The following is a 26014-nucleotide window of genomic DNA, read 5'->3' as shown; positions in this document are numbered from 1 at the left end:
CAACCCGTGGTTTGTATTGATTGTAGCAGTCTGTGGGGATGATGTCACGTTGCCTGGATCTGTTATCATGGCTGTTATTGGTGTTTGGAGAGGTGCGGTTTTGATGATTTCTGACATCAGTGGTTTATAGATCAAAATTAAAAGGTAAGTCCAGTTTTATGTATTACAGTCTGTTGTGTTACAAGAAAATACTCTAGCATGCATGGAAAAAGGGTAGATGAAAGCCATGTTAAGGAACTGAATGTAATGTAGGATTTGGCAAAAGACTACAAGTTCCATTTCTTTGCTGATTTTCTTAACAACTTATCTAACAGAGACACACAGTGTGGTTGAAAGCTAACCCTGCTGTCTTAGAGCAAGAGACGGGGTAGAATCTGCACAGATTTCCAGCACAGCTAGTACAGAAAAACAGATCATTCTCACTCACATATACAATTAAAATGACCAGTTAACCAAACTTTGGGAGGAACCCATACAGGCACAGGAAGAACGGGATGTTGGAAAAGCCCCAGACAGTGGTAACCAATGCGTCAACAGATACAACAAAGCTCCTGCATGGGATGTAACATCGACAATTAGAAGAAGAGGCTGACATGAAGAAATTCTACCACTGACTAGAAGAGGCCAACTTAAAAGATAGTACAGAGGCTCTCCTCACAGACTCTGAGCACCTAAGACTGCAACTTGGTAGACTAAATTGGCTATGGTAGACTTCTCCCCCCATAAAGGCAAGAGTCAACAGGACCCAAGAAGAAGACTGTGCAAAGGTGCCCCGGAGACTACCCAACACACAGTAGCAGGATGTAAGATGCAAGCTGGGACTGATTACACTGACAGGCACAGCCAAGAAGCTGAGGATCATCTGTGCAACATATAGACTAGAAATCACCAAGTTTTTATGGTAGACACCCCCAGTGGTTTTAAAACTGGGGGTGTGTTTTTAAAACAATAGGGCTCCAGACAGACAAGCAGCTGCTTGCCAATCAACCAGACATAGTGGTGGTTGACAAGGAGCAGAAGACCACAGTTGTGTTTGGTGTGGCAATCCCAATACACAACAACATCAGGAAGGGGGGAGCACGAGACACCAGAGAAGTTCCAGGGGCTGAAGGAACAACTGCAGCAGATGTGGAAGTGTAAAGTGGTCCCAGTGGTAACGGGAGCATTAGGAGCTGTAATCACCAAACTGAAAAAGTGGCTCCTCCAGACTCCAGGCACATCATGAAAGGTCTCTGTCAAGAAGAGTGCAGTCCGTCCTAGGAACTACACAAAACCCTCAACCTCCGAGGCCTCTGGTAGAGGACCTTAGCTTGAAGAACACACAAGAACACAAATACTGTGCAAAATTCTCAATCAGCAAAGGGTTTGTGCTATTCAGGTATTCTTGCCCATTGTGGCTATTAAATCATCTGTGCTGCTGATCCTGTCCTTTGTACAGACCGGGAAAACATATGGACAGAGGCAAAATTAACATTTTTACAGAAAGCATTTTTCTTGAGTGGTTGATTTAACAATATCTGCACTTTTCAAGCTGTAACCAGTCAAAGAGTGGACTATTAAAAAAAAGACCTATTACCAAACTGAGTACCTACGGTACAGACACAATCCAGATACTGTATTATTTTCTGTGGCTATCTGAGACACGATCCTCTTTTTACTATTCATCTTTGATCAAACTATAAAAGGAGTGAATGAAGGAGTGGGGTCCAGTCATCCCTCTGCTCATTCACTGAACTGTCCCAGCCTGTAATTATGATTGATTTGGGTCTGGGGCATATATTGCTTGGTGAGCCTATTCTTGCCATACTTCATCACCGGGCATGGCTAAATGCTTTAAAAGAATTGATTTGCTTGAATTACAACATGGAATCAGACCTCTCACCTGTCTGCAGGGTGCTCTGAGTGAGGCTGCATGTGTGTGTAAGTAAGTGAATGTGTGTCAGAGAGAGAAGGTAAAGACAGATCTCACCTCCACATATCATAACACTCGGCTACCCCCCCCACCCCCACCCCCCACCTCTTTTTGCCCACTCTCCACTCCCACCATCATCTCCATCCCATCGATTTGCCCCATAAAAGGTGTTTAATTCAATCAAGGGGAAAGTGAGTGCCTGTTTTTCTGGATCCTTGTCGATAGCGGTATAATCAATTAGAGTGAACCTATACCTACCTTTCTGTCTCACACATTCACTTTCTAAATCAGTTTCTAAAAACTAGTCTAGGCTGTCTGTTTACTGGCTACTACAGATATACCAAAACATAAGAAACCCAGAAACCCACTAATGAAAATAATGAAATTCAACCTAAAAAAAATAATAAAAATTCTTAATAAAATGTGAGTTAACTTAAAGTTTACATTCAGGTTTCTTTTTCATGAAATATTTCTTTTAATTAAAAAATATGCAGATTCTAATAATTAAAACAGATAACTCCTTATGGTTTCAAATTTGCAGTTTGACTCCACATCAATTATTTACCAGTATGCATAGAAGGCCTGCAGGAACATGATAGGTCAATCTTACTAACTGCACCCAAATGAAAACCAGTAAGCTCAAAGTAACAAGTATGTTGGACATATGTTGGACTACATATTAATTTTCAAATGACTTCCAGGCTGATGAATCATGTTTATACAGTTATGTGAAAAAGGACTCTAGGCAGTCCTCTGAAAAACTAAGTACAATCTTACTGCTTCTCTAGTAATTAAGTGTAAGTAGCAGCCAGGTGCTGCTAATCAAATGCACTTGATAAACTGATCATTAGCAAGTGTCAGCACCTTTATAGCAGAAGTTCGGGCAATTAGATTCAAGTGTGTCTGCTCCAGCACACTTGCACTATTAACACAATGCAAGTGTGCTGCACAGTGTTAACACAGTTATTATCTGTAGTGGACTGAAAAATTTACCTCAAGTTCAGTACAATTCTCAGAAATACTGCAAAACAACCCCTCAGACGCTACAGGCCTCAGTTAGCATGTTAAATGTTAAAATTCATAAAATTACAATTAGAAAAAGACTGAACAAGCATGAGTTTTTTGGAATGATAGACAGAAAAAAGCTTAATTTCTTCATATCTCACACCAACTGTCAAGCATGGCGCTGGAGGGGTGATGATTTCAGCTTGCTTTGCAGCCACAGGACCTGGGCACCTTGCAGTCATTAAGTTGGCATGAACTCTTCTGTATACTAAAGTATTATATAGTTAAATGTGAGACCATACTGTATTATTGTAGGGTCTTTACCTTACAATGGTAAGTGCTTTGAGGCAACTGCTGTTGTGATCTGGTGCTATATAAACAGCACTGAATTGAACTGAAATGTTAAAGCTAACATTTGACTGTTGCTAAAACCCAAATTGGCCGAAATTGAGTTATGTAACACCACAATGATCAAAGTGTCAAAGTCCTGACCTCAACCCTGTTGAAGTGCTGTGGTAGGACCTTAGCTCTCGTCAGAAGTCATTTTCATGTGGGAAAAGGCTAAGAGAGACTGATAAAATCACACAGAAAATAATGACTTCAGGCTAATGCTGCTAAATATGATTCTACATGCTACTGAATCCTGGGATGTACTTTTGTACATGTAGTTTTTCACTTCACAGAGTCCCATGAAATGCTTCTTTAACGTGACATGTTCATTTAAATTATTAATTATTAATTTCTGGCTTTCTTTCACAGTGTGTCTTTTGTTCTATCTGTCATTCCCCAAACAGCATGGTTTTGCCGTCTTCCTGTTAAAAGGGAGTTTTTCTTTCCCATTGTTGCCAATCACTTGCTCATAGGAGGTCATTGGGTTTTGGAGGTTTTCTCTATTATTGTAGGGTCCTTACCTCACAGTGTAAAGCGCCTTGAACCGACTGCTGTTGTTGGCACTATATAAATAAAATTAAATTGAACTGATTTAATTTATTTAACTTAAGTCACATCAATGTCAGAAGATTAATTGACAGGCACTGAGCTATATTTCTCTTGATTAACCAATTTGGTTTTATCCTTTTGTCATACATAAGCAATATGTCCAGCCTGAATAGAAGAACAACCAAAAAACAAAAAAACAACTATCTGGCTAGCAAAGAAGCCAGACTTCTTTGCTAAGCTTTAGACACAAAGACAGCCAACATATAACCACCAAAACTATTAACAATTTCATTGTGTCAAAATTGGTGGAATTCTGGATTTTTAAATGACATTTCATTAAGGCTAAATATTCATAACTATGACAATAAATAACTCCTCCAAATCTCCTAATTCACACAGCTGGTATACTGATAACAGTACTACCATTTCCATTTCCCTTGAGGAAGGCATCTCTTGCAACATCTATTCTCTGAGCTCCATGGATCAAGTCTTACTACACATAACACACACACATAACACACACACTTCTGCTGGTCTGTTGCAATACTGTATGTTGCAGGTCCATGGGTACCAACAGTGAATTTAACACACTCGAGCGAGGAAATACACAACACCTAACCACTAGACAATAAAGGGAATGAAGAAATAAAAGGTCCGATTCATCAAAATCACCAAAGACTCTACCACCCAGTAAATTAAACAATATTTCATAATCACTCTGACAATGAGACAAGAGACAGCAATTTGGGCTGAGAGCTTCTTCGCAGTGGAGGAGGACACACAAATACACACACACATACGCACATAATTATCAGAGCGGACATGCTCTAGAGGCCCCAGACACTCCCCTCGTACCTGCCCAATCAACTGTCCAACAACAGACACCCACCCAGCCTTCATTTATCTTGTCTGTGAGCGTATGTGTGTGTATCAAGCTAATTACCACCATGAACCATCCCACACAGAGACCTAACCCAGACATTGTGGCGCTGTCCAGGGACATGGGAGGTGGGTAATTAGCCTTCCATTATTACAACACACACACACACAAACACACACAGAAACAGACACACACTGAACATTGAGTAGAGAGGTAGTAGGAGCGTTGGGAGGTTGTGTTTTAGGACTTGTTTTGGTTCTAAGGACACTGTAGGAGGTCATAGTTGACAATCTGTAAACTGGTGAACAGCTGGGCTCTGGAATGGAGTTTCAGTTATAAGACTTGCCCATTCAACCCACCCGAGATCACGCTGAAAGAAGAAATATTGCACATTTTTTAAAAAGCTGATATTCAGTGTGTTATCTATTCTTGTATATTTTTTATTACATCCTTTTAAAATGAATTTCTCTTCAAAACTGGGCAAAAACGTTATTGCAAAATTAAGTTTTTAAAATGGTTACATCAAATATCAAGATTCCAAAATGTTTTTAACTATTAGATTCTCCATTTAGATTACAAATATTTCACACTGTGAGGACGGTAACCTCAGCGAGTCTCCACACTAAAATCTTTTCTAGTCATTTAAAGGCAAAAGAAAGAAAAAAAAAAAGAAAGATGTATAAGTCAATATACTATTAAATCAGCAGTGTGCACACTCCATAATTTTCTCCTTGTCACATACTGTTAGTTTTGGATTGGTTGCAGCAATAATTGTGTTTATACTATAATTGTCATAATTGTGTCCAATTACATGGTTATTGTTCTTCTGTCTGAATGGAGAGTAGATAGAGAAGGATGCAGAAAATGAGACATTAGTCATCGGCAACAGCCAACAACAACACGTACAGAACTCTGCTCTCCAAGAAAAATCCACTTTGCCAAAGCTAACGCCACCTGGGGGCCATGCACAGAGCACAGGGAAAAGGTGCAGGTGGGCTGAAGGTGTAAAAACTCTCATAATTCCAAGCTGGCCCAAAAAGCACTCCATTCCAGCACTGGTCCAGCTGTTGTCTGGGGGTGTATAATTGTGTCAAAACCTTCTATTCCCCTCCAAGAGTGCCCCTCTAAAGCAGTTAGACATCCCCCTCCCCCAAATGGTCCTGGGCATCATCATTTTCCAGCAACCATCCATCTTCGGCCTGCAATTAATTCTCTTCATTTCCAAGCACAGGCCATAAATCCTGGCACACTTAATTAATTTCACGGCCAACGCGGGGCTCCCGTAAAGCGGGGATTGTTCTCGCAAAAGCCCATATTAATTATGCTATTTTACAGCCATCTCATTGAAGGCTGTGTTTCATCTTTCATAATTACATTTTCAACAACAACAGGGGCAACAAAAGGAGTCTAATTATGGATTTGGCGGCACACTCCCTTGTAATAAGTCAATGTTAGCATCAAGCTCACATCGTGGTGCTAAGGCGCTACGACGTATGGCGTAGAGTAGGCCTGCAGAATTACTGCGAGCCTCCATGTTTTATTATGGCTAGAGTAACAATGATTTTAGCTGAGAGGACGATCATAACACTGAGCATATTGAAAGTATTTGGAGGCCTGCTGGCGCAAATCGTGTTGATGAAGTTAGAGGAGATTATTGTCATATTGAGGCTCTGCTGATCATTACTCTTGCTCTCTGCAGTGGAGCTCGTCAGCTGCTCTCCTGATGTTCAAAAAGAGGTCTAAAAGGGGCTTATGGGCCACAGAGAAATGCCACATACCGGTCAAATTAAAAGGCTAAAAATACACTGCCAGCGCCATTTGTTCATAAGATTGTGTTTGCTTATTTAAATGGTGTGACACCAGAAAAAAGATCAACAGTGTGATTTTCATCCGCAGGCCTAACCTCACGGTCCCTGCTGTTGCACCTTTCCTCTGGTCTGTGCTACAGGTCACCACCCAGTCGGGATGGGTGATGGCGCTTGTGTTAACAGCCACCTACACACTTCGTTCAGCCTTCCACCCACACGCTGCTGGAGCTGAGCAGTAATAATATACTCGAACACATTCCCTTAACACAGGACCTGCCATAAGTATGCCATGATGCATGGGCTGTCACGGCTGCCTGGTTGGTGGTGAAGTTAAAACTGCACTTGTTAAGTCAAGATGATAGGGCATCACCTCTGACAGGCTTTTATTCTTCACCATTAAGCGGCTGAAACTACTTATCAGTTTATCCTTTAGTTAAACAATAAAAAACTGCTAATATTATAATCATTTATAAAATCACAATCATTCAATTTCAGCTTCTCCTACATCACGATTTAGCTTTTGGATTACTGGTCAGACAAACTAGCAATGTGAAGCCACTACATTAAAGAACAGGCTCATAATCTATCATGTTTGTATTAAATCTTTACTTAAGTAGCACTGACGCAGGTTATAAAATTTAAGTAAGGACAGACTGGGGAAGAAAAAAAGTTTTTTTTTCAGTATTTTCACATTTTAGAGACAGAAATATTTAAGCTGAAAGTAAACAGAATTTTTTCATGAATAAAAATAATCATTTATTTCAGGCCAACGTGACACCCAATTCTTATTAAGCACATACAGAATAGTAACAAATGTACAGTGAACATACATCAAAAATATAACTAAACATGCAGTGGCACCTTGTTCACTCCACTCTTTTTCTAGAAATGAAAAAAGGATACAAAAAAGTCACACAGATCATTGTTTAGAGTTTGAGAACATCGTGTGTCTGTGCACTTATCAAAAGAAAGACAAAAACACTGAATTTGTGATAGGGACGCTGGTAATAAAGGCTGCCTGGCTGACCTGAGGGTGCAGCTATGTCACCTCTGATCAGTGGTGTTACAGTCCACTGCCAGATAGTCCTTTCACTTCCTATTTGGCTCCTCACACTGAGAGTCTGTGTGCAAAGGCAAGAGCCATAAGTCCTTTGACAGCGACCTTGAGTGTGTGTGTGTGTGTGTGTGTGTGCTCATCCATGTGCAACAATTACCAGCATCGTTGCCTGTGTGTTTGTGTGTCTGTCTATGTGTGTGCGTGTGTGTGTGTGTGTGTGTGTGCTCATCCATGTGCAACAATTACCAGCATCGTTGCCTGTGTGTTTGTGTGTCTGTCTATGTGTGTGCGTGATATCCCCCTCACCCCCTTTCTTTTCCAAGGCCATTGGTGATCAGTGGAGGTTAAAAGTTACAAATCACCCCACCCCCCCTTCTCTTCACTCCACCCCACCTCCTCCTCCTTCTCTAGTCTTCTCCACCTGTCCTCATGCTCACCCAGAAAGGGCCTCTTGGGGCCTGAGGTCTCATTCATATTTGGAACCAGGGCTCCTGTTGAGGGTCTGCAGCGGATGAGAGGCAGTGGAGGGCAATTACTCCTCTGCTTTAATTGGCATTATCATTTTAGCAGGCTGACAGAGATGGATCACCCAGCAGGACGCAGCGAGGCAAGGGAGAGGGTGTTGGCCTGGTGGACATGATAGGAGAGAGGATAAGAGGAGAAAATAGTGTAGGTGGAGAACAAGAGCAGAAAATGAAGGGTAGAAGCAAGGAAATAAATCTGATGCCAACGCCAGCTGAACTACTTGAACAAATCACCCCCATTACACTAGAAAGCTCTGTAAAGGAATTGTGTGGGCCAGTAGCTCTCTGTGTCTGTGTGAGGATGAGCTAGTCTTCGTAAATGTGTGGCTGATTTTTATGCCCGTGTGTGTAGGGTGAAAGAGCATGGGAGGGGGGAGGAGGTGTATTAGTGTAACCCAGCGTGAAGCCTGGCGCAGGCCTAACGAGCAGCATTGCTGTGGCTTCATAACTCAGCTCCTGTAAAGCTGTCAGTAGAATTAAGAGGCACCCATTATAGGTGCCCATATGAGTGCCTCAATGCAAAATACCAGTCTTCTCCCTGCGGAGCCAGCGGCGGCATATAATTTTAGATACTTAGTGAATCATCTTCAAAGACAGAGTCGAGCTTTATCTGCTCCGTTGTTACAGATTCTGCATTAAGCACACATTATTATGCAGTTTCATTTGAGCTTTTCCAACCTCGTCTTTGTTGTTTTTTTCTTTCATAACAGATTCGCAGGTCTGCCATCTCAGAATATCCCAAGATCCCAACAATTCCCAGAGGCTGAACCAGACAACATGCCACAGAAACACAGTGATGGATTGATGAAAAATTATTATGAAGCTGTCCAACCTGAATTATTGTTCTGTCTGTTGATAATCCCTTATGTGTCTCTTCTGGCATCCAACAAAATCTGTCAGTCTGACTGAAAAAAACAAAAACAAGGGACGGTTCATGGGAGATGATGAAGTGAGTGGAACGGAGGATGTGGGCCCCTCACTTCCCGCCTCTTTTAGGGAAGGAATATACTTGCTGCTCGCTCGCTCTCACTCTCTTTCTCTCTCTCTACCCTGATATGAAAAATGAAAACTATAAGGGAGACAATAATAAAAATAGCAGTATGAGTGGACAGGCCAGAGCAGTCCATTACTCACAGCTACTTTGGGCTGCGTGGTAAAAATGTGCTGCTCACTGCAAAAGCATGCATCACCGCCGGCCCAAAACAAATGGGCTGTCTCCAACGTATTTACCTCCAATTGTTCAAGCATTTGTAGGGAGAGCTACGGCCTGTCCAGACAACTCAGGCCTGTCCGACTGCAGGACAACAGAGTGGGTTATTGGGAGATATGATGAGAGTGCCATGCAAGAAATGTATATAAAAGATCAGAATCTGGGAGAATCCTAAAATATTTCGTTTTAACAAAACGATCTAATGATACTTAAACTAAATAAACTTGTTAGTCTTTTTTGCTGAGCTCTTCCATTACTACTTGTAAGTCATTTATTTCAGCCAAAATATCAGATGTTTGCTTCTGCTAGGTTTACTGCTAGTGTAAGTAGATTCCTGGTTATCAAAATCTTGTGATCGAAAGGAGGGAAGTAAATGATGCAAATGCGATCGTTGCTGGAAAAAGCTTGGGCCTTATCCAGATCTACAAGTGGTTATTAACTCTTCCAACTAAAACATGTAAAACAGTAAATGTGTCCTTCAGTCACTGGGAATTAGGGGAAGAGAATGACAGTGAACATGTTTTGAAATCTGTCAACATGATGATATTACTTCCTATATACATTTGTCTAAACAGCAAGATTATTGACCTGGAAAGACAAGCAGATCCTCCTCAGAGTTGTTGTTATTTTGTCTTTTTATCATTACAGAGGAGTATTAGTCTCATGGCTACAGATCTGTTTGTTTTCTCTCTGAAGCCACTGATGATTTTGGAAAGTGAGACGAGAAAAAGGAGGGGAGGGGGCATAAACAGAGCAAAGGAGACAGAAGGGATGAGGGAGTAGGATTCACATAAACTACAAATTCAACCCCCGACCCCCACCCCCCTACACTATTGACTGAAGTTTGAGTGTCCCTGGGAGGCTTTGACTGGAGCCAGTCAATGGTGGATAATAATTTCATTTGGCCGGTTGTTTTAGACACTTATCTTTCTATTCTTGATCATTTTGGATTTAAAGGGGCAATCAGAACAACACAGGACCCCCGCAGAGCTTGGGGCTGGGATCTGAGCCAGCTTCAGCGTGCAGCTTTACAGCTCGGCATTTCCCATATCCTGGTGTGATACAGCTGTGCTTAATGACAGAGCCCCACTTTTAAACAGCTCTCCCGATTAAGATGGCTCTCCACGTCGCTACTGTTTATCTCCAGTGCAGTCGTTAGCTGGGATGGGCCCGCTAATGATGAGTAGTTTACAATATGGCACTCTGGCATAATCGGCCTCCTGTCATCGTTCCATGACAGAAAGGATCCTAGCAAGCTCAAGCCTATAGCTTTTTTACAGAAGGCAGCAGATTTAGAGAGCGTCACAGTGATAAACAGGAATGAGTAAACCTATTTTCACTTCATGATGATCTGTCCTTAAGTATGTCAAGGCACTGCCTGATGATAAGTAAGTCAAATAATGTGCTGGAAGGCAACCCGGCAGTCACTGAAAAACCCCTTTACTGTTTCTAACCCATTCCAGGGAAATCTGAGATTGAGATGTATGTAACAGCTGAATTATTATTACCACACAACATCAGCTCTAACTGCTGTTGGTTTGATGTGTGGGTGTGTGTTTTGCGAAACAAGGTAAAACTTCCAAAATGTAATAAAACTAATAAAGCTAAAACGAGTCATGAAAGGGGAACTGGAGAGCACGGAGGTACAGAGAGAAAAAGTGAAAAGTAGAAGAGAGGGGGAGAGGCAGAGGAAGAGAGAGAGAGAGAGCTGGTTATTTAATTTATATGGGGAGTGGGAGAGAGTGGCAGTGATACATGGGTTTGTTAGTCAATTGATAAAGGAGAGGAAATTTCTAAAAAACATTCATCACCAAGAGATATGGCCACCATACATCACCTATTTGCAAACAACAAGGACTAATATTTATCCCTGTGAGGGACAGAATGACCCTCACACACACACACACACACACACGCATACACACACGCATACACACACGCATACACACACGCATACACACCATATCGTCATGACCTAATTAAGCCTAAAGAATGGACGTTAATTGGAAAAAGAAAACTGTACTCTACAAAACAACAAAAACATCTTATCCCTTTATTGCAAACATGAACGCCTTTATGCTGTTGTTGTGTGGTTTTTTGCTTCTTTTTTTTTTCCAGATATACAATGCCCCACGTACGAGCTTTTAGCTGTGCAGCAGTCGTAGTAATGGGGTGTTTGGCAGAAGAGGGCCAGATAAGGAAAGTGAAGAAGAATCTGGTGGGCCTACATGGTTAGTTGGATGTACTTAGTATAGCCTATATGTCAGGAAAAGACAGTACAGAGTACCTCTGCACATGCATCATGCATATAAGCTAAAAACAGTACACCCTTGTGCTGTAACACACACACATACACGCATACTTTCTCCCTGTAATGTATTAGATGCTGAATCCTTCTGATACATCGCTGCAGGCGGAATCTTTCATCTTTCCCTCTTTCCTCATTCAGTCGACTTCGTGTGCGGAGACTTTTAAATTGTCAAGGCTGAAATTTAATTATTGAATCCCTCGTGATCGATCATTAGTTAAAACACTCGATCTACAAACCCTGCAAGCCCCCCCCATACACCCACTCTTCATCACTACCCCTCCAAACCACCCATTAAGATCAAGACAGCACTTTACAGATAGGGGGAGGGGAGGAACACTTTTCATTCACAAAAAACAATAAACACATTTTCAATTCCACACAAGCAGTTTCCATTTAATTCAAAAAAACAAACAAACAAATAAATAAATGTGTAAATAAACATTGCTGCTGTGTGGGATGAGTGTTGGGTGTAAGTGTGGGCGTGTGTATGTGTGTGTGTGTGTGTTAGCGATGTATTGGGGGCGTCTTTGTTGCAACTCATAGTCCAGATGGATGACTTGTACAGGGGAGTGTATTTATTTTGCGGTGAGGGGACATCAGGAGATTTGTTATTCCCTGGCGTTGCCGAGTTTTTCACATTGCTCCACATCCCGGGGACCATATTTCATCCCCACACCCACAATCCCCAAACAGATTTATTTACAGGCTCTCTTCCTGTACATATACACCCCCCCCACCCCCCCCAACACATGCATACTTACTGCTACACACACACACATACTCTTGCATATATGCTACAAACACCAAACCTACTCAAGCACTGGAAACCACAAACACACCTTATCTGATATCAAATGTATGAGCACACACGATACACTTTTTCTTTTTTTTTCTTCTTTTGTTTTGTTTTTTTATTGTTTACAGCAATATTCTTACTGTGAGCTTTGAATCAGGCTGTTTAACAATATTGCCATTTTACCATTCAGCATAGGTCCACAGTCTCTTCATGATGGGGGTGTAATTGCTCCCATATATTCAACAAAGTGAGGGATCTTTCTCCACCTGAGGAAGAGACAGAATAAGCAACCAGATAAGATGCATCTTGGGAAGATTAGTTATAAATACAAAAGAATTATTATAATAAATATGCCTAATAAACTAGGCCAGAAACTAGCTTAGTAAATGCATCGACTTCATAAGAGGTTCTCTAAAGTAAAGTTTAGCATTGTAGCAACCTGCTTGTGCATTTAATTCTAATGTGGCAGCGTAGTGCTCATTATTAATTATGCCTATTAAAGTGAATCTCCACCAGCACAGCCAGACTTAAGTACCAGAGTAAAGGTTCACTGGCTTTGTAGGGGAATCCCAATGCTCAAAATCAGTGGGAATTCTGCACCTTTACAACTCTAGAGGCCAGTATCTGCTGCTACTGATTTACATCTGGAGTCTCAAAATGCAGGTAAAAACCCATACTGCAAATTAGCAGCAACTTTTTTTTTCCATCCTTGCCTTTGGTCGTCTAAAAACAAGTAGCCATCGGGGCTGGGGGCTGACAGCTTCCCTTAAAAAGAAAAAGAGAAAACGAGACAGAGAAAAAGGGAGAAAGCAATGACAATGAAAGATTAAGAGAAATGAAGAGGTAAGGAACAAAGAGCACAAGCAGAGAATATAAGGCTCAAACGGAAACCATTCCTCACCCCCCCTGCAAAAGGGAACCCAATGCTTCTGTCTCTTAATAAAGGGGGTTTGTTGGGGTGGAGGGGGGCGGATATGGTGAAATGCCAGGCACTCTGCGTACAAATGAATAACCTGGGGATATGTGAAAGCCAGAGTGTGTCTATGTGTGCAAGTGTGTGTGTGTGTGTGTGTGTGTGTGTGTGTGTGTGTGGGTGTGTGTGTGTGTGTGTGTGTCAGTGCAGGAAGGTGGAGGATGTTAGGGTTTCCTCGGCCCTGGGTCTCTCCCTATCTCTGTGAGTAATGATTCAGACTGCCAGTGCGATGGTGTAGTCCCATCTATAACCACTTCCACACAACGACACATATAAAACAAACACACATACACACACATGCATGCATGCACGCACGCACGCACACAAAAAAGAACATTAGTCAGACAGGAAACGGGGCAGGTGGATGGACACAGCAGCAGGCTGGGTCCATCCATTCAGTCCTGAAACAGACATGCTGTAAACACACACAGAGAGTTTTAGGTGAAAGCAGACACTGACCCACCGGCAGCCGCGCTGACAGCTTCGCTAGGCTAACGCGTGAACATTATATTATTTTTTTACATATACACTACATGCACACACAGTTTGTTTCTTTCACTGCTCAGCCAACACATCCTGATAAGAACCTAAGAACAGCTGAGCTGATTAGGAACTATCTACATGGATGTAACTGTACTTTAGCGCAAAAATAAAAGTGCAGTGCTGAGAGCCTAAATATCATCCTTTAATATCTGGTCAGCACAAAAAAAAAGTTAGACGTCACTGTAGAGATCCTTTCCTAACATGTCTCCACTCTAAGTGATTATGGAGAACAGCCACAGTCATTTTTTTTAACCTAATCATATATTCTGAAGTACAGCTTAATGTAAGTCCAGCTCTCTTCTTGCTTCCACAGACAGTCTTGTCTTGCTGAGAGTCAAAGGAAGCATACAGCATAGGGGAAGTTTGCTTTGTTTAATTCAGACAACCGAAGCCTGAACTCATTTTGACAGAGTGGCAGGTGTAAGATATGAATGGCAAAATGCACATTTTATCATTCCTATCTAAAATCGAATGCATTAAGACTGTATCTCCCATCTTAGCCAGGAGAGAAACATATAATGTTTCAGTTTACATAAAGCATAATCTTATTTAGAAGCTGCTGAATATGAAAATAAAGACAAGAAATATATGCTTTTTTAGCATCCGACTAGATAAAGATGTTAGTGTGGGCTGTCTTTCTGCAAACAGTTCAGCCAGTAAATAAAACAACCATTACATTACGTGATGGAAGTGAACGTGGCTGTCCTGCGGGTTTAGAGTAGGTGGGGTGTGGTCCAGTGGTCAGGGAAATGGCCGGATGACCTGAAGTGTGCTGAGTCATGTCCCAGGTGAGGGATAGAGCTGCCTCCACTGGGCTCCGGGACGTGCACTTAACCTGCAGTAATTACTGGAAACAACACTGAGAACATGGCAACATGGAAGTCGTGGAAGTGGCTCTAAGATTTCAAATTACTCTGAGCCTCCTGAGGAATGCTGCGGGGAGACCTAGCAGGACTGTAATGTGGATACTTGAGCTGGTTTTCTTAACATGCCTGGGCTATATCAGACAAGAGTTCATGACTCTCAAACAAAGAACAATAAGGAGCTTTTTTCAATTCTCATTTTTATGCATAAAATCTCTAAATCAAAGCCATTTATAACATTGTGACTTCCATTAGCAGTGAACACAACTGTATGAATAGTGGCCTTGAAAACTAAACAGAAAAAAACGATCAATGCTGATTGGAACTGCAGTAAAAAGGAGGAGGAGACGACTGAATCAGTAAACAAAAAGTAAAACAGATATGGATGGGGATACAGGAGAGTAGAAGAAGTAGGTAAAAGAAATAAGAGCAGAATGACTGGGGGGAAAGAGGAAAAGTGGAAGAGAGACAGAAAGAGAGAAGGACCCTGTGAATGAGACCCAAATGGCTGCTAAAAATCATTAATCTTGTGAGGATCTGTGTCAGCGAACGGCGGCGACACAAAGAGCACTCGGAGCAGCAAGGAGAGCAGCTCAGTGACCCGAGCCCAATTGGCTGAGAAAGGCCCACCAGGCTTTAATAGACTTTTGCTGATCCAACACTTGTTTGCTGGGAGCCACAAAGAGGCGATTGCAGGGGCTGACGGGGGCTTGCAGGCCCGGGGGCTCCCCTTCTGGTCCATGATAAATGACCCAGGGTGGGCAGGGCCAGGGCCAGAGGAGAAGGGTGAGAGAGCTGAGAGGTAAGGAGGTCACCCGGCCAGGGAGGGTGGACAGAGAAGGAGAGAAGAAGACTAAAAGGGTATACGAAGGAGTATAAAGTATAGATGTTTGATAACAGCAGCGTCTTTCGACAACGTGACTGAACATTACTACAAACAGGGACAGTGCTGTGCAAGAACATCCTGATGGGAGGTGAGAGAGAAAAAACAGAACAGATGAATGGTTGGGTTAGAGGAGGAGTCTGTGGCACTGAGAAAAATAAAAATGCCAGTTCGGCTCTAATCCCTAAAACTGCCTGGTGTGGCGCCCACCCACCTCCAGATCAATCATGCCCACACACTCAAACATGGCCAAAACAATATGACCGAGGGTCTGCTAGCTCCTGTGTGCAGCTTTCACGTGCACACAATCAGAACAAACTAAGTCTGCTCATAAACATTTACACACTTGACAGGAAGATAAAGTCTTCTAAGATATTATAAAGAGACGTTTGAGGGCTATTAAATCTCTCTCTTTACTCTTAGCTTAATAACATGCCGGTGTTGTGTTTAGTCTCTGCTACATGACGCATATTTTCCAGAATATATGAAGTGGAGGTTTAATGTAAGTCAGTGATAAGCTCTGACAGCTCCATATGCAGACAATTAGAAAAGGCTAAAGAAGCCAGTGGATGTTCCTCAGCACTGACATGTTAAAGTCTGACATTCAGGTACAACACAAAAGTTTTTTTAAAAAAAGAAACTGCTTCTAGGTGCTTGTACAGCTAGAAGCATACATCAATTAATTCTAAGAAAAATATTTAACTTTTTACTCAGAATTACTGTAATTATGCTTTCAGTACATGCGGGTATCTTTAGAATTACAGTAGCCAGTTATTGGCTAAGAAAATACAGATGTAAATTGCAGTTATGACCTGAGAATATGGTCTTTAATTATGTCCTGCCTGCACTATGATATTTGGTTCTTGTGGTGTCGCCTACATTCTGTGGTCACACAGCCACCAGTTTATGACAAAACCCAATATCATGCATATGCCTCAGCAATAAGCCAACTGGAAGGAAGCCAAACTATTGTACATAGCATTGCAATTTACATTAATGAAATGACCACAGCAAAAGGCAGATTTATTGTTCTTTTTCTTCTGGGATTAAGCCAGTACAGTGCACACTGACATTTATTTGTTGTTATATTTACTACATGTCAATCAGAGACATCTAATCTCAGAAAAGGCCTACAATTATGTCTTGGCCTCCCCATCATATTTTTATATCCTCTCTGTTGCTCTGCCATATCCAAAAAAGCAAAGCAAATAACTTCAGTTTTGAAGTTGGAGCTGTCTGCATGGGGTTAGTGCCAAAAAGAGACTGCATGTCACTGATGATACACGTCAGACTATTAGCAATGAGTAAATGCGCCACCAGAGGCGCCCTGTCACAAGAAATAAACCTTAATTTCCCTCGCAAACACAACTACCCTTTTAACGTGCAAATAGCGAGAGTGCACGCGTTGTGATAATACTCCTGAAGAATGGTGGACTTTTAAAGACAACATTTGATGTCCACCGTTAAATCGATACTATTTCATATTAATGAGACTGCATGAATTTGCACTTATCTCACCTCTCTTCAGTCAATTATCCCTGATGGGAATGTTACTCTTCTTCAGAGGCTGGCCTCTGCCTGTTTACATAGACGACACGTCTTAATAATACATGTTTTTACGGAGATAATCGATCAGTCTGGAGTAAACAAGAATGCCTGAGTAACTCTCACCTTGTAAACGGAAGATGTAGATTACTGATTCAAAAAGGACGACTGAGTGTATAATCGAACTTAAATTTTAGAGACGGATTTGCTGGTGTTATCACTATTTTACGCCGAAACCCATCACGTTAATGATGGGAACACCTGTTTATACTGCGATTCCGCCTGTTAAATACATTATGCACTTTTAGTGATGAAGTGCATTTCAAATGTTTCAGCTATAAAATATTGACAATTAATCATGAATCAGTTAATTCGTTGCACAAAAACGAACATGCATTCTTGACAAACTCACAGCGACTCTTTTTCTGATATTGATTCTGCAAAACTACAAAAATACAACTTCAATTAAACGCGGGGTGATTGTTGCATTGACAAAAAGCTACTAAGTTTGTTTTACATTTGCGTATATTACATCTGAAAAAACATTTTAAATCAGTTACTGCGCAATGAAGGCGTGTTTCAGAGGATGGAGCCGGGTCTGCCCGTCTGCTCTGCGTCTCTTTTCTTCCTCCTGCATCAAAACGCATCAAAGCAGCACTTCCGAAAGCACCGTCTCCCCATCTCCATCCCTCACCCTCCCCGTCGCGGGCCTTCCAGCTCGGCTACCTCCCTTTTTTCTGTAACATTTCCAGCAACTTTCGAGAAAACCGTTAAAGTTTACGCGCGCCAGATAGCAAAAATATTCTGAAATAGAACCAAATATTTACCTTAGAGTTAAACAGAGAAGCTGATTCTGTTTCTAAAAGAAGGGGGGAAAGGTGTTCCTTATAATCACTCTGTCTTTCCATACAGATCGGGTTTGAGTTGAGATCCAACGGGTTTTGGCAGTGCAGCTTGGCCACCGGAGCGCAGATGCGCATGCATGGATAGGTCCTGAAGTAGAATAGAAATCCATATTTGTGAGGCGAATCATGTATCTTCCTATGGACAGACCACGGGCCTCCTGTGTGAAACCACCGGGCCTGCTGCAGGTGTGAGATGTGAGCTGTGGGAAGCTGTGCAGCCTCTGCAGCCTCCATGCGTCAACTGTTAAATGTAACATTTTAAAGGTGATTTTATTTCTGTTATTCATTCCTAAAATCCGTAGGATGGGACTCTCATTAGGGGAGAATAAGCAAGCATCAACACTTTTTTTTCGCTGTCCATAAGCACACGGATCACTTAATAGATCATTAACCACCGATATGCTGCTGACATGGACGGTTTTTTACATCTCGTCTCTCCATTACAGCCCGTTATTACCGAAGGGGGAAAGCCGCCGCCAGGCCTGCCTGGATCTATTAGACGGTGGACTCGGGTTATATTTGAGAGCATTACAACCTAATGGGGCTGCCGCCGGGTCGGCCTCGCTGGAAAGAAGTTTTAAGTCGGCTGTGCTCGGCATGGCACGACTCGCTCAGGGCGCTGTTCAAGTTGGAGCTCAGGATTTAGAAGCTCGCCTGCAGGTGCAGGGAATTAACAGAGCACGATTGTAACTGGAATACTACCTGTATGTTTTTATATCCTGTGCTCGGGAAAGGGGATGCCTAGAATTTGAAGTTGACTACAGCAGTATGTGGTTATCAGGCGCTTTGAGCCTGAAAATAAAAAGTGGGTAGCGTGTGAGTTGGCTTGAGATGTTATAAAGATTCCGGATAATTGTGCATTATCGCTCGATAAAAGCTAAAAGAAAAAAGAAAAAAAAGGAATAGACGGGATCCAGAGTCGCGGTAAAGTGCACTGCAAAGTGCATTTTTCTTGGATCAATACATCCCGTTATTAGAATGTGCCTTTTGTCCAAAATAATAAAGACATAAGCCTGTGATGACTGATGATAATAATAATAATAATAATAATAATAATAATAATAATAATAATAATAATAATAATAATAATAATAATAATAATAATAATAATAATAATTCGCGTGTTTGGCTAAAAGCTTCATCTTTTATCATCAGTTCTTCTGGGGACTATATCAATTTAACTTTTAGCCTTAAGTCCAAGACTATTTTCAAAGACATAATAAAACAAACATAAACTACATCACATCGAGTTATTATGGGTTGTTAAATATGAGGGTGATTTATGACAGAAGTTTGAGTCACAGTTCATCTATTGATACACTGCTACAGCTCAAAACTGATTAAGAATTTAAACTAAACAAATAAGCCCTTCATTATCGGATCTCATCTTTGGCAGCCTCCTCTTACATTGAGTCTGATCAATACGCTATGGTCGCGGCTGTGCTCAACCGTGGATATGAGGTGGAAACGAAATGATAATCCAATCGATCCTACAAACGGACTCATTTACAAGCAGTTTCTTTTTGCAGGGAAGCGAGACATTTGCTCACACTCCCTTTTCCCCCTTCTTTCTTTTTCTGTTTTTAGCAGACAATTAAAATAAAGACCAGATCAATGACGCTTGCATACTTCCAGGGAAGATCTGACCCTATTTTGGCCAAACTACCTGTTAGAAAGTGAGTGTTAAAAATACACGCGTGACAGCGAGCTTGTCGGAGACTCGTGTGACAGAAATGAATTGTTGTCAGTCACAATTGCATGATGTGACCTTTGAAAGCAGCAATTAGCGCGGAGATGACGATCCAAACGCAAATTAAAGGGGAATGTATAGCAGAAGCGTCATCCACAGCTTCGTCGGTTCGTGCGTTGCCCACGCAGGGGCAGCCTTGAGCCTGTTTTCTGGCGAATCCCCTGTTTTGAGTAAGACAAACGGTGCGAGCCAAAAGCAGCCTGATGTGCAAGTAACAGAGTCTGAACAAAGTCAACTTTGCTTTTACCAAACAAAAAGATATTTAATCCACGAATTTCATTATATAGAATACTGCAGTGGTATGTTTTTTATTTGTTTAAACAATAAATTGGGATTTAAAAAATCCATAAATTAAAGTGGACCAGTATTGTCGCCAGTGAGAAGCAGATCTACATGTAAACCTTGAGACTTTATTGTGGTTCTTCACTACAATGAACATTAAAATGACGTATTTGTAGCTACAGCCTTAATATAGTTATTATACATTAAAGGGCCTGTGTGTGAAATTGTGTGTGGCAGAAAAATAGTCACGATTTAACTTTTAAGGTCGCTTAGAAACTGTGTTCTGACCTTGTGTTATCACCATGCTGCGTAATACAGGCTTGTATGTGACTGGTTATCTTTTGGGTTTTTGAAAGTTATAGACATGCAGCAAATAAACATAAACAAGACAACATAAGAAAATGATTCTTCTTGATCTCATTTTCAAGACAAATGAAGTTGTGTCTTGAACTATAATGCAGGAGCAGTGCCTGTGGTAAGTCCAATTTGTATTGTGCATCTGGAAACATCTGGAACAACTGTTAGGACTACCTCAGAAATCTGCCTGAAATTCAACGTTTGGTGTCATTCTAAGAGTGTTGGACCATAAAGTGGCAGTTCTTTCACGTTTCTCTCATTTCAGACACGACTGAATACGAGGAGCAGCGCTTTACATCGAAGGCATTTCACTCCGCCACTTTCCACCGTTCTTCTACTTTTAGGGAAGTCGGTCAGCTGACTGTAGCTGTCAAGACTGGATCGAGCGCCCTCCTCTCCTTCGTCCCTCTCCTCTTTCTCTTCCTCTGTTTGAGCGCAAAGTCCTGTTCCCATTGGAGAACCGAGTGCTACCGAGCTCGACGTCACCAGGCGATATTAGTATAAAGCGCAAGGCTGGCTTCAAGCGCAGTCTGCTGGATACCAGAGAGTGGAGAGAGTGAGAGAGGCGAGCCTTTAAATCTCTGCGGTGCAGAGCTGGAAAAGCTGCTTCTCAGCGAAAATCAGACGCCCTATTTACACCGCTTACTCGCTCCTTTTATTTTCCTGGGGAAAAAAGGGACTTACAACCAAGAAATTGCAACGAGGACTGGTGCCCGTCTCAGCGAATTAACGTGGTATTTCTTTTGTTATTATTATTTATGTTTTTTTCTTGTAAATGCACTTCTGCTGAAGGGACTCGGGTTTTACTTTTGCACTGAGACGCACAGCTTTCTACCTCCCGCCTGGTCTCTCTCTGCCAGATTATCCCAGCAGAAGTAGGCTATATGACGCAAACCGTGTGCAGTGCATTAGTCTGAAAGTTTTCCTCCACGACTTTTTTTTTCTTTTTTTCCTTTTTTTCCACCAACCACACGCTGTTTCATGCTACAGCAAGTCAGTGCACAGCGGTGGAGGAGCCAAAAGAACTATTGCATGAAACAAGAAAGGAGAGAAGAGACGCTGATTAATAAGTCAGTTTTTGCGACGCTCGCCAACACTTTTGCATATCTGCAAAAGAGTCGCGACAACAACATGAGCGCAGAGCTGAGCATGGGGCCGGAGCTGCCCAGCAGCCCTCTGGCTCTGGAATATGTGAACGATTTTGACCTGATGAAGTTTGACGTGAAGAAGGAAGGCCTGGCCGGGCTGGATCGCAACGGGGTGCGCCAGTGTAACCGTCTCCAACCCCAAGGCTCTGTGTCTTCCACCCCTATCAGTACACCCTGCAGCTCGGTGCCCTCGTCGCCCAGCTTCAGCCCCACGGAGCAGAAAAGCCACCTGGAGGAGCTGTACTGGATGCCGAACAACGGGTACCACCAGCAGATAGACCCACAGACGCTAAGCCTGACCCCGGAGGACGCAGTGGAGGCCCTGATTGGAGCGACAGCTCACGGCCACCCTCCGCCTCCGCATGTCCAACAGCAGCTGCAGCAGCAAGGCGCTTTCGAGGGCTACAGGGGCCCGCATCACCACCACAGTCATCACGGCCACAGCCAGCAGCATCATCACCCCTATGCGGGAGGCATCCCGCACCACGCCGAGGAACTTTCCGGGCACCCGGGCGGACACAGCCACCCACATAGCCAGCATCATCATCACCACAGCCAAGACCCCGACAGCCCATCTCCGGTGTCCCCAGAGTCCCACCAGCCGCTGCACCATCACCGCCACCATCATCACCACCATCCGCACGGCCACCTGAGCCAGTCAGCGGCGCACCACAGCTCCGGGGGCGGACTCAACGTGGAGGACCGTTTCTCCGACGACCAGCTCGTATCCATGTCGGTGAGGGAGCTCAACAGACACCTACGGGGCTTCAGCAAGGACGAGGTGATCCGCCTCAAGCAGAAGAGGAGGACCCTGAAGAACCGGGGCTACGCTCAGTCCTGCCGGTTCAAGCGGGTGCAGCAGAAGCACGTGCTGGAGAACGAGAAGACGCAGCTGATGAACCAGGTGGAGCAGCTGAAGGCGGAGATCACCCGGCTGGCGAGGGAGAGGGACGCCTACAAACTCAAGTGTGAGAAACTGACGGGGTCGGGGGCCAATAACGGGTTCCGCGAGGCTGGCTCAACCAGTGACAACCCTTCATCACCAGAGTTTTTCATGTGAGTTGCCATAGCCTTTTTCTTGTGAACCCTCCAACTTACTCAACAAACAACCCCCACCCCCACTCCACCACCCCCCGACACCTTTACTTTCTGACTGACTTTGCTGATGCGCAAACGATAATAATCCACACCTCCCATACTGTTTGATTATATTAATAACGGTAACAATTATATTCATATTAGACGAGTAATCCATCAGATAGTATTCTCATATATAATCATCTCACCATCCACGTGTCAACTGAGATACAAAGAGCAATGTAGAGTGTCCGATCAGTCGCAGCATCTTTGTAGATTAGTTGCTTGTAGTGAAGAGACTTTTGTTTGTCTTCTTCAAAGAAGAGGAGCGACTGATGAACTTTTTTTGTTTGTTCGTTTGTCTCTCACTTGAGGCTCCAGCTTTTAAATCACCTGTAAGTAACGTGGGACGGCGTAAGGCAGTTGTATTTTTGCTGACATTCTTATGAACCAACAAGCAGGCCCGATCTCACAGCCTGCAACTCACCAGACTCACATTCGACAAGTGGACCCGAAATCTGAAGAAAAAATTAACAAATGAATCTTAAAAAAAAAAACAAAAAAAAAAACAAAAAAACGGGACACCACTTTATGCAAATTTATCTTCCGTCTACTAACCCGTCACGGGAGGGGACATTTTATGCAACATCTCATTGATTTATTGCCTGCTTGGTTATATTCGAATATATATTGAAAACAAAACAAAAAAATCTGCATTAAATATTAATCCTGCATGCTGGACATGTACGGTAATAATTTCTATTTTGTACCTTCATCTTCTCGTGTATATTAAGAGCATGTTGTTGATCTGCGCTTTTTTGGGGGGTGGGGGTGGGGGGTTAGAGAAATGCAGCGGGGACAGAACAGCAGGACTGGCGGTGCAGTATCATGGTGTGGGCTTCTTTTTCTTTTTTGGGGGGGGCTTGTAAATATTATGCAACCGCGAAAACTGCACAACAAGATTGAGGAGGCTGGTTTGTACTTCTTTCTGTGTGTTGTGTTTTTATTTCATTTGTTATGATTTTTTTTTTTATCTTGTTCGGTATTGTTTGAAAGAGGAGTGCATTTGTTTTCCCAGTTGCATTTAAATACAGCAAAACTGTGTCAAGTGCACTTTTTTGGATAATGATTTGCGAGTTTTTCATTTTGAATTTTGTGCAGACCCCCCTCCAGGAAAGACATACTATGATGTAATACTGCAAAACTATTAAAGGCAGGCCTCAGTGCGAACTTTTAAGAGTAGTATTTAGGACGCATGTTGTGTGAGGCAGAGGAGACAAGCATGTGACCACGACATTATTCAAACCAGATTACGCAGAGTTTATACTCCATTGCACCGAAGGCTGGATACCGCGTGTATTAACACTCTGCTATTTTCACACTCAGTGTAGCTTTTATGGCACATATTCAGTGGGGCGAGGTGTTATCTGCATTTCTAAACAAATTAGAACCAAACAAGTCCAAATATTTCTCATCATAATTGGCAGCCACCTGTAGCCCCCCCAACTCCATTCGACCAGATGTTGATCATTTATATTTTACGCTATATTTAGAAAATTCGCAGTTACGATTTAGATAACACGAATGTTTTTGATAGAAAGTTTGAATATTAATGTTCTATGTTTTTCCTGATTTTTTTCTGCCGGTCAGTAAAAAAAGGGGATCCAGGTTGTGCAAAGTCTCAAAATGAAAACAATGTGTATGTTATGTAATACTTTTTTTCTTTGTTTTATTATTATTTGATGATTCTGGTTCTGCTGGCCAGATGCATAGTTAAAAGTTTTTTATTTTAATGATTTAAATTAAACTGTCAGATCATATCGATTAAAGCATGGTGCTTGCATTGAAACTGTTGTTGAAAAGTCATGCATTTAACAATCTTTGGTTTGTTACTGATTCAACTGTGTTGAAATCGAACTGAAACTGCAGCAGCGGGTTGTTGTTTTGTTTTCACAAATTTCATGTACTTGGCGATGATGGGGATCAACTTTCAATCCTGTTTATATAAATAATAGTAACACTTAAATTTGAACTGTTCCATTCAGGCTGGTTTCTGTTTTGTCTCTTTTTGTTGTTTTTTGGAAGAAATTGTTTCCTATTTTGCTTATTAAAGTCATTGAAATGGCAATAATTACCTCTCAGACTTTATTATTTTTTCGTTTTCACATTTAAGGATCTGTGACAAAATCATTCTGTCATATAAACAACAGCATACTAGCGGTAATTAAAGCTGCCACGCAGTGTAACGACAGTAACAATATGAATCTTTAAAAAGTTTGCTAATGCCCTGAAAAACATTTAAAATTATTTTTTCCCTTTAAGAGCTAATTTGCACTAATCAAGCAGTTTCCGTTTCATTTGCACTTTGCCTTCATTTTTATTTTCAGACGTAAAAACAAAGTGCAAACTTTGGATTAAAGCCCACTGGCCTACAGTGATTAGATCACCGGGTATGGTAGTTTATGTGCCGCTGCAGGGAGATTCCTATACACGCTGCTCTGCTGGCATGCTGACTTCTGCAGAAACCCCGCGCCGTAAAAGGAGATCTTTGACCTTGCAATATACCGGAGAACAGATGAAAACCTTAAATTTACATTAAGTGTTACAATAATTTTCATTCTCACCGTGCATGGCTTTGAATACACTTAAAGGCTAAATCTAACTGGTTCTTACAAAATTTGAATCTTAAAAAAAAACGTCCGACCCTGTCGCCTAACGCGCGGAGCAAGGCCTCAGTTTCAAAATAATCCCGTGTGCGCCTGCGGGTGTGATATTTTTACGGTTAACGGTAATGGAATTTATTATTGCCATGTGTCAACACACTTGCTATACCTCGGAAGTCTGTCTTCACTTCTGATTATTGCTGCATGCAAACACTTGAGCAAAGTATACAATTCTGGTATTTTGTTGATTTGCCTTAAAACAAACTAAATAAATGAAAACACACTCTTGAGTTTTAGGCGCAGTATATATACATATCAAAAGCACCGTCACTCTTCAATGTGCATGTCCTGACAGTACGATGATAGAAGCAGAGAAGAAGAAGGGAGTAAGTGTTGATCTGGTCCCGGTCTAGAGTTTCTGGTGTCAGAACATTATCTGCCCCATGTCTGCACATTCTCAAGGACAAAACCGCTAGGAAGGAATCAACCAATGAGACTCAAGGAAGGCAAGTCTAGTTTACATTCTCCCCTCTCTCTCCCTCTCTCTCTTTGGACAGCCACCAGCAGCCTGGGGCCATGAGTG

The 26014-nt window shown here is 42.2% G+C and overlaps 1 protein-coding gene across 1 annotated transcript; it reads left to right on the top strand.

Moving 5' to 3' along the window:
* The first annotated feature begins 21060 nt into the window (after positions 1-21060).
* On the top strand, positions 21061-25686 carry mafba (v-maf avian musculoaponeurotic fibrosarcoma oncogene homolog Ba). Its single transcript, XM_005940257.3, has one exon. It carries the CDS (start codon positions 21525-21527, stop codon positions 22749-22751), a length of 1227 nt encoding a protein of 408 aa, XP_005940319.1. The 5' UTR covers positions 21061-21524; the 3' UTR covers positions 22752-25686.
* Positions 25687-26014: the final 328 nt, after the last annotated feature.

Source organism: Haplochromis burtoni, unplaced genomic scaffold (genome assembly GCF_018398535.1).
Source record: "Haplochromis burtoni strain Fernald_Lab_line unplaced genomic scaffold, NCSU_Asbu1 Contig_287, whole genome shotgun sequence".
NCBI lineage: Eukaryota > Metazoa > Chordata > Actinopteri > Cichliformes > Cichlidae > Haplochromis > Haplochromis burtoni.
The sequence above is the reverse complement of the archived record's forward strand: the minus strand, read 5'-3'. Positions and strand labels throughout refer to the sequence as shown.